General features: G+C 40.7%; 1 protein-coding gene across 2 annotated transcripts in view; it reads right to left on the reverse strand.

Moving 5' to 3' along the window:
* DPYSL3 (dihydropyrimidinase like 3) overlaps positions 1 to 10,176 on the reverse strand; it is a 113,470-nt gene that overhangs the window by 28,338 nt on the left and 74,956 nt on the right. For both annotated transcript variants that reach the window (XM_011367489.2, XM_011367490.2), the window contains exons 2-3: positions 5,319 to 5,407; positions 904 to 1,088 (exon numbers count right to left, since the gene is read on the reverse strand). In XM_011367489.2, the coding sequence (XP_011365791.1) occupies positions 904 to 1,088; positions 5,319 to 5,407 (274 nt within the window). The remainder of the gene's footprint in view (positions 1 to 903; positions 1,089 to 5,318; positions 5,408 to 10,176) is intronic.

Genomic DNA, 10,176 nt, shown 5'->3' on the forward strand with positions numbered 1-10,176 from the left:
GGCTGGAAAAAAGCTTTGGTCTCCCTGAATTGCACCTTTTATGGCCTTGATGCAATTTTCCTGGGCTTCCACACCCAACTAGCTGACACTGAACCCTGCTAGGGCTTCTGTCAAAAGGAAGCAAATGACAGTGAATAATTCTACAGCTCAGGCTGTTCTGTGTTCTTGGGTGGATGTATATGGTGTTAATATAAACAGTGTGCTGACCAAGCTTGGGACCAGGGCTGGGAGGGGACCTGATTCATCAGGTTTCTTTGGGACAGAATGGACTGCCCTGGAAGGCTTTCTGTTTCTAGTTTTTTTTTTTTTTTTTTTTGAGAATTGTAATAGTTACCAGAAAAGAAAAAAAAGGAAACCACCTCCACAGCTTGCCTAATCTTAAAGATATGAATTGGTCAAAATAGAGCACAGACAACACCAAATGCCACAAAAGCCCACTAATTTCTCCTGAATGGCAAGTCTTCATTATCATTCTCTCTGGTCTGCTTCTCAGCCCCAAGCGCACATTCTGCCATGTTCTCTTCCTGCCTCCAACCCAACTTGGAAGTTCTGAAATAACTTTTTGCCCACTATCCACAACTTTTTCAGTCCACTCTCCCCAGTGACGGGCCAACAGGAGCTACTTTCTGAAGGCCCATCCACCTCACAGCCAGTCCCTGCTGCTAAGGCAGAGAAGAGAAAGAGGCCGTTTTCACAGTCATGAACCTCATGAATCTCTTCTATGCAGTTATGGTGAGCTGACCATGTCCTCGCTCCAACCTGCTTTTCTCAGGTCCCATTAAGCGGAGAGTCTATGAACTGTCTTAAGGGAAGTGTGTGCTATCATCAGAGAGCACAGCAGGTAATGCATTAGTTAAAGATTCGCTTCTTGGGGCCAGGAGTGCATAATGTCGGGGGCCTTACTGATCATGGTTGTGCCACCCGCCAAGGCGGCCTTTGTCCCTTGGAAGAAGTCATCCACTGTGGTCATCCCCTTGTAGGGCATCTGGAAGTGAGTGTGGACATCGATGCCACCAGGAATCACCATCTTCCCATTGGCCTCGATGGTCTTCACTCCTCCAGGGACAATCAGGTTGTCTCCGATTTGCCTGGTGAGACAGTGAACCAAATGGCAATTTAAAAGAGTGGCTTTGAAGAAAAACGTAATATTATAAAAATTTTAAACATTGTTACATAGTTATCAAAGTACCCTTTGCAAGTGATTCACAAGTTTAGCAATCTAGAAACAAGTAAAGATAGGTATAAGTACAGAAAACAGTTTTTACAGACACAAAACAATCCAATATGCTATTTGGTAGAACCATGTGTCTTGGTTTAGTATTGTAACCCCAGGGGTTTGATAGTTCCTAGAATATAAGGTGTGAAATAAATATTTTTGAAAATATCAATATTTTTATTATCAGTTTCATTTTGTTCTTTTAGTTAAGGATGAAGAATAACATTTAGAAAGGGATCGTAAGAGTATAAAATAATTAACTGTTAGGAGAGATTTCAGGAGGTAATGAATTATTTAAAGAACTGATATATGAACTTAGCCATCTTCTAAGTGGGTTCATCTATGCTCCTAACAGAAAAAGAATCTGTGTGGGGCCTTTTGCACCTCAGTCTTCACTCCCAACTACACCCTTCTCTGATTATTTATCTGTCAATCACAGCTGAAGGCAGATGCAAAAGGAGGAAGCCAATGATGCAGACAGCCAGCCCCAGCTACTTTGTTGGGGTCAGCATCTCAGTAGAAGCTTCAAACCAAGGAAGGATGATTATGACAATCTCCACCAGACACACCTTCACCCAGGAAACTTAAGAGCATTCCAGGGAGGAAGAGTGGGGGACTCAGGTGGAGAGGAAACCACTGTGTATGCGAAAGTCACACTACACACAGCGAGTGACAAACACAAGCACTCCTGACACACAATGTCACCTCACAGACCATCTTATGTTGCTTAGATTAGAAGTGATTTCATACCTTTGATTTAAATGGCCCGTTAAACCTGTCCAATATGGATTCCAGGTAGAACTGTGATTCATAAGCCTCTACATTGTCATTAAACATCTCCTACGTTGAGGATACATGTGTCCCACCACCGATGGCAGGAATGCTTCCCCTTTTGTTCATAGCTGGCCAGGAAAGACACTCCCTCGGGGCGGTAAGAAGTCCATCCTGGCCTGCCAAAACCTTAGTTCTGCAACTAAAGCAAAGTACTCCTGACATCTCTAAGAGTTCGACTTCACCACATCACCACGGGGCCATTCCAGAGCCACCACAATTCAAAACACACTGTAGAAAAAATGCAGCCTCTGAATGTAACCCCATTCTAGTCCAGAAACTGGCCAGCTGTGTTCTGTTTTCCTCCCTCACTGATTTTTCTCGGACAGAAATTGAAAACCAAGGGCACATTGCCTGGCCCGTGTGTATACGTATATATATTTCCACCATTTTGACAAATGGTATGACACCAAGTCTGAAACAGAAATACCTTCCCCCCCTTTTCCCCACCAAACTACTCATGGTCACATTAATCCTTGAAGGCTCAGCTTCCATCTCCCTTCCTTATTCATGTTTCTGCTGACAGCCAGATCTAACAATTAAGAGTGTGGATAGCTCTGGATGTGGGCTATCTAGATGCACAGGCTTGGTTCTGCCAGTTACTAGCTTTATGACCTTGGCCAAGTTACTTAACCTCACCAGGTCTCAATTCTTTCATCTGTAAAGTATAATAAAAATACCTCCGATGGGGTGGTCGTGTAGATTAACTGTTAAGATGTGTTAGCCCCAAAGAACACTGTTAAGTATATAAGAATTCAACAAATGTCAGCTATTATATTACCCCCATATAGGACTCTTCTTCTTCTGAATCTCATCTATTCTACTAATGTAATACTTGATATTACTATTATCAGATAATGTTATATCGATCCTTTGCATACATACAGATTTCTCAGTTTGCTTAAACGACTATAAGGTCCCTGGGGGAAGAAAGCATGATGGTTTGGGTCTCTAATGGTATCTACCATAGTACGGGAGAGAGCAAGTGTCCAGTTACCTAGACAACTGCTTTGCACTTAGCAGGCACTTTATAAATATTCACAGGAAAACAACAATATAATAATTGGAGGAAATTACAGACACTCCTCGACTTACGATGGGGTCACATCCTATCATTAATTGAAAATACCGTAAGTTGAAAATGCATTTAGTACTTCGTAGCTTAGTCTAATCTACCTTTAATGTGCTGAGAGCACTTAGATTAGCCTACAGTCAGGCAAAATCATCATCCGGCCGCTGCCCAGTATCACGAGAGAGTATCACACCGCTTATCACTACACTAGTCCAGGAAAAGATCAAAACTCAAAATTCGAAGTTGAAGGTGTAACACTTTCATACCACTGTAAAGTTGAAAAATCCTAAGTCGAACCATCATTAGGTCAAAGATTGATCGTATTTCTGTTTTCATGCTCTGCAAGTTAAGAATGTTGTTAGAGATACACAAAATTTCAGGATTGCATGAAGATCATGTTTATCCAACCTTCTCTCCACCACCAACACATACATCTGATGTTTAAATTTCTTCTATAACATCCTTGGCAAGTGACCTCCTAGTCTATTCTAATAGAAACAGTGAAAAGGATTCATTTTACATATTCAACTGTGAGAATATATACCTAAATCACTGTGGGAAGATCGATTCTCAGCCTGGATTTAAGGCTCGACTATGAATAGTTCTATGATCATTAGTGATGCCTGTCATGAGCTCTGCAAAGAGGAAGAAGCATTAGGTACTACCTTTTTCCCCATCTCTAAATCTCCAAATGAGAGAATTCACTACCTCCAAAGAGAGCCAACTATATACAATAATTTTCTAGTAATAGAAAAATATAAAATCTATGGTTCATATTTTGACAAAATTATTGTGTTTTGTTGGTTAGCTTGCCTAGTATTTCCATCCGCCCTACTTCTAATATGAGAAAGTATTTCTGTAAATTGGCAAGGCAACTAAACACCAATACCTTTATTCTTGCATTTGTTCGTTCATTCATTCATTCATGCATTCAATGTATCTGATTAATATGTTGAAATTTAGCAAGTTATTTACTTTCTCTGCTCTTCTTTCTCCTCTTCTGAGAAGAAGGAAATAATAGTGCCCACTTCATAGGATTGCTGGCAGATTAGATGAGAGAAGGCATGTAAAACATTTAACACAGTGCCTGGCACATACTACATACTCAATAAAAGCTACCTCTTATAAAAGTGCTAAGTGCTTTAAGTGCTCAATACGGGGTTAAGTGCTGGGGATATGGAGATGAACAAGACATGGTCCTTGCTCTCAAGGGGGCCTAACGGTGTCAGAACTGCTATAATTGATAAAAGCACAGGGTGTTTTGAAAGCTCATAGAAGGGAAAGCTAGCCTACATTTGAGGGCGGGTAGGGAATGTCCACCTACAAAAAGTTATTTCTAAGCCGAGTTTTCAAAGATAAGTAAGAGGTCTCCTATAACCAGAATCTTAAACTAGCCAATGAAGTTGAGAAATATAAAAATATAAAAATAAAACTGAACGAGGTCAGGGATGGTGAATAGGATGAATTGGATACACCAGTTTCGTACAATATCTTATCATTGTGTGGTGTCCCTTGCTTTGTGTGATGAAAGGCTATGTGGAGACCAAAATATTTTTGAAAAGTCACTGTGTAAGGAACCTGCACGTAAAGCTTACCTGGCTATGCTACTTACAGGCATCCAATAGCAAATTATTTTCTAAAGAAATTAGACATCCCTAAACTATTTTGAAATCTTGTCAGAAATGTATGTTCTATCTGCGTCCTGCCCATCTAAGTTTTACTTAAGTCAAGGTTCAGTTTAAATACCCTCTCCATTCCAAAAAGAAAACAAAACAAAATAAAAAATAACAACAAAAAAAACCTCCTCTGAAGGGATTTGTCCTTATATTTTTAGGGTGCTATAATTTGTGCACATTTTTGTATTTTTAAGGGCAGTGGTCACCTCTTCCATTTCTCCAAGACCCATAGAGCATCCATTAATGCAGCCTGCACAAAGGGACCCTTGCCATCATTTGGGTGATTGAATTCAGATTTTCACTTCACTCATGTAATCTAAGTGAATTAAGGCTAGCTCCCACTTTTAAAGGATTATATGCATCCAGATTGAAGGACTAAAATAAAGACTCGTTTTCAAGGAAAAGAAACAATTAAATACAGGGAACCATCAGCCCAGTAAGCAAAAAGTAGCAAGCTTCTTTCTGAGCCTCTAATGGAGAGAGAAAGTACAAAAAGATACAGAGAAGGGATTTATACACCTACTTTATTAAGCCATCTTCCATGTAAATATCGGCATAAAAAGATTGATCATCGTTGACGATTCTGCCTCCCTTGATAAGAAGACGGTCACTCTAGAAAAGAAGGAACACACGAGTCATTCTCACAGCTAAGATTGCAAGGAAAAGCAGTCTAGAGGTCTAGTAGAAACACATTTACTAAAGACATCTGTGTGCTTGATGCACTCAATAATGAACTGGGTATATTTGTTGGGGATCTAGTCTTTCTTGTTTGCCTCTAATTCAAATTATTCTGGAGTTTCACCTCTTGCTTCTACAGTCTATCATAGCCACTCAGAAACCTAGCCACTTGAGGGAATATACTCTTTTTATTATCTTTTCTGCTTCAGTAAGCACTCAATATACAAAGTAGGATAATATATACGTCAGTGCCTAGCACCCAGTCTGGTATTCTGTTGGCACTCATTAGTGATTCTCAAAAATAGAACTTAGGATCAGGCATATATATATATAAAACAGCCTTTAAAAATCTTTGTAATGACATGGGGATCGTGTTATTTTTAAAATTCAGAATACTTATGCATGTATGCACACATGCACACAAAGTTATGGATTGTATAAGAAAACCACTCGATGGAAAAAAGACAAAATATCTATAGTGTTTAACTCGAGGTAGAGAAATTATGCAGGATTCATATTTGCTTCATTATACTGTCTTTCTCACATTTTCTTCAGTGTATTTCTTTAGTGCTTTGATTGTTAAAAATTGCTTTTTCTTAGGAGAAAAGTCTTTAAAAATTATAACTTACATGAAGTATGGATAAGTGACCCAACTGGAAACAATGCACACATACTCCAAGACTATTAACAAAATATACACACATTTTATATATAAGTCAGAAGAAAGACAAATCAGCACCAGCTTTAGAGATCACAGATTTCATTAAGTGAATGGAGCTTAGACTGCAGCATGAATGATGGATCAAGCTTTGTTAGGTTCATGGGGGAAGAAGAGAGTTCTTAGGAGCCTAGTTGAGTGGAACTATAGAATGAACAATAAATGGTAGGTTGGATTTTGTTAAGAATTCAACTTAGGACTTCAACTCCATCCATCCAACCAATCTTTCTTCCTTCCTTCCTTTCCTTCCTTCCTTCCTTCCTTCCTTCCTTCCTTCCTTCCTTCCTTCCTTCCTTCCTTCCTTCCACCCACCTACTCACTTGTTCAGCAAATAATTATTTAAGATTTATTATTAAACAGATGGGGAGGGTGCGATTATGAATAAGTCACACCAAGTCACAGCTTTTATGGAACTTAAAGGGGAAGCTGGCAGTAAAGAAAAAAGAACATGAACAAAACAAAACGTAAAACTGAATTAAGTGTCACAAAATATATGGAGGCGGGGAGGGCACTTTTTAAAATAAAGGCTGGAAAAGGCCTTTTCAGGAAAGATCAATTTAGATAGTTGTGGGGATGGAGAACCACAGGCAGATGGAGTAGTGTGTGCAGAAGCCCTGAGGTAGTAGTTTTTTTTTTCCTTTGAAAACTCGAAAAAGATCAATGTGGAAGAAACTTAGAAATCAGGAGGGAAGTGGTATGAGAAAGTTGTTGAAGTAGGTGCTGGATTTTCAGAAAGGACATACGTTTTATAAGGAAGGAAGCCCCATAAACAAGCTGACTTCTGGCTACAGAAATAAAAGTGAACAGGGCCAAAAAAATGAGAATTGAAACTAGGGCTTCATGGGGAATATAGCCAATTTCCACTTAGTTTCTCCTGCTTCCAAGGTATGGCATGAGAATAAGAAATTTCATCGTGCCGTATTGCCAGGAGAGAGGATTTTTAGAAGATACACATCAACAATGCGCTTAGGAAAGAACCCTATGTATGTGGCAAGGAAGACGTGCCGATGAGGTCCAACTCCCACCACGCATGATCCACAGGCCCCTCGTGACCCGGCCTTGGTCAGTATGTCCGCCCTCATTTCCATCACGAATTGCCTTGTATTTTACACGGTGGCAAAACTAAGAAACAAGTCATTCTTGTCATATATCAGGCTCCCTGGCCACCAAGCCTTTGACAAGATGTTCTCTCTGCCTTCTCATACGTTCTCTAACCATTCTCTCCTCTGCCAGCCTCCAGTCAAAGGGTTTCTCCCCTAGGACACATTACTTGATATTCCAGCAAATTCCACCTGCTCCCTTTACAACTAAGTTCAAAAAATTATATTGTTTTACAATAGCGGCTTTATTGTTCATTTTTTTCCCCGACTAGAGCACACACTCCTTTATTCTTAGAATCGTATCTTGATCTTTTTACCTTAGTTCCAAGAGTCCATCCTTAGCAGCTGTTAAATATTGGTCATATGAATAAAGAGTAGGACACAGGAAGTTGTATTATATAAGTATAACGGTAAGGCCATCTGAGTCAGAAAATTATTGGACTTCTAAGAAATTTTTTTTCAGTTGTAATCTATTATAATCTACTATGTTAACAGTAATTGAAAAATTATAGAGGCAGTCCTAGGACTGTGCTTCCTAAACTAGGGTGCATGTTAATAAAATAAAGATTCCCATGGCCTGCTCTGGCCACCAAATCTGTATTTTACAAACTCCACACCTGGCTCTTATGCAGCCATCAGCCAGCCCAGGGCCAAGTCACAGGCCAATAGCAGGAACCGCTGCCCCAGGCACAGTTCTGTGCATCAATGAGGGCGAAAAAAGCATCTCTAGCAGGAGCTTCATGGTAATAACAATCTTGGTAACTATAAGAGTTCCCTCTCATAGCTCAGTGCTTTCCTGATGTTCTTTATCTTTCCAGCAAAGAGCTGAAGTAAGCTGTTTTTGGAAAGGAGCCAGTTACTGACTGAAGTGACACGAGCTATGAAACATGGCCATCTTCTTACCTGGGGACATCTATCCCTGAGCCACTGGCATGATGATCACTTCCTTCAACAAGTATTAAATGTCAGCACAGGGGCAAAAGCTATATCAGGCCCAATGTACATCAGGGGGATTAGTAAGAGCTGATACGAGTGGCAATAACACCATCGAGATGGGGTGTTTGGAAATTCTTTAAATGATAATTAAATAAACCTTCTCTGGCTCAATAATCAGGAATCTAAACAGGTACAGCACAAAGATGAGTTACAGGCCTGGTGCAGTTTTCAGAGATGGGAGTACCAAGACCCATGCTCCACGGGCTGTAGTATTCATGTTATTATTTGTTTTCATCACGCAGGGCAGAGATAGCAAAACCTCAACTCACAGAGCTTCAAACAGATGCTGCCCCTGTGGTCCTCAGCTTGTCCCCCTAAAGTGGTTAATAAAACTGCTTTAATAATTTTCACTCTTTCCATGCCTGTGGGATGGGATCCACCACAAAGGGCAGCCCAGGCAAACTGTCATCAGACACAGAAGAAGCTGAAAAGCAAGTCAGCCTGGGCACCGAAAAATGACACACTACTGACCACACCCAAGGCACATAAAACCAAACCTCACTGGTTACAGAACATGCTTGTTTGTGAATTCATAAACCAGTTTGATAGAGTAACACACGCTAGGGTCAAAAACTAACAAGAAGAACAAATTTGATGCCTAAGATTGAAAGGCATCCTAGATGATGTGAGAGACGACTGGTGAATGTGGCTTTGTGGGCTCTTCACCTTCTGTTCCCGGCAGCTAAAGTTGTCAAGCACACATGTGCTGATGCCGGAGGAGGTACAATGGTTTAGTCTAGAGCCTACTATTTCTCATGTAATGACAGTGTAAAGAATGACGGTACTTCTAGAGCACATTGGAAGGCCCTGGTGGGTATTTGGAACCCGAAACAAAGCTATTCGAGTCTGAAGCAGTCAGCAGAGAACTCTTCCCATGGGAGTGCCAGTCATACCAGAAGGCAAGCTGGGGTCCAGCTGCATTCTCCCACCACTGGGAGAATCGGGTAGACCACTTAACTGGGTGTGTATCTTGAGTTAGGACTTAACCTCTCAGAACCTTAGTTTTTTTATTAGCTCAGAGTAGATAACAACACCTAGCTCATTGCACAGGGTGACTGCCAGGAAGAAATGAGGGGAAAAAAGTGTGTGTGTGTGTGTGTGTGTGTGTGTGTGTGTGTGTGCACGCGCGTGCGTGTGCACGTGTGTGCATGAGTGTGTGCGCGCGTGTGTGTGCGCGCGTGTGCATGTGTGTGTGTGTCACATATAAAAATATCTAGCACAGAGTAAGCACCTCTAAATATTAGCTATATTTATTTCTTTCATATTATTTATAGTACCTTCAAATTTTTAAAAGCCTTAAGAAGTATGTTGAAGAAGGAGGACTGTTCTCATTTCCGAAATGGGGAGCATATACACAGAGAAGTAGATGACAGAGGTGATGAGTTCCAGCTGGAAGCGAATCCAGGTCTCCTACCTTGTGGCACCACATTGATTTCTACCTGAAGCCATTGTACCAACCGTCCTTAAACCTTATGACAAGTGGCTCTTTCTGACAGACTCTCTTCTCTGTTTGATACTCAACCTGACTGTTCCAGTGCTGACACTGCTAACCCAGTTCCCCGTGATGGCTAACTTTAGAAATCTCATCATTTTTTTGCCACGACTTAGAAAATCAATGCGTTAAACCTGCCCCTCATGGCCCGAATGTGTTGATGCAGCTTATAATTTACAATCCAGGGTAGCACAGACCCTGGAAATCTGATAAAGTGATAAAGTCAAGGTCCAATCTTTTTTCCTTCACTAAGCGATAATAAGAATTAAGAAAACGACTAGGAAAAAAATAGGAGTTTGTAAGAAAAAGGGAGAGAAAAGAGGATGGGGGAGGCGGGGAGGAAAGGCAGGAGGAAGTAAACTCTACAGTAAGGGATGTCGTTAAGAACAGCTGTGAT

The sequence above is a fragment of the Pteropus vampyrus genome, unplaced genomic scaffold (genome assembly GCF_000151845.1).
Source record: "Pteropus vampyrus isolate Shadow unplaced genomic scaffold, Pvam_2.0 Scaffold134, whole genome shotgun sequence".
Taxonomy (NCBI): Eukaryota; Metazoa; Chordata; class Mammalia; order Chiroptera; family Pteropodidae; genus Pteropus; species Pteropus vampyrus.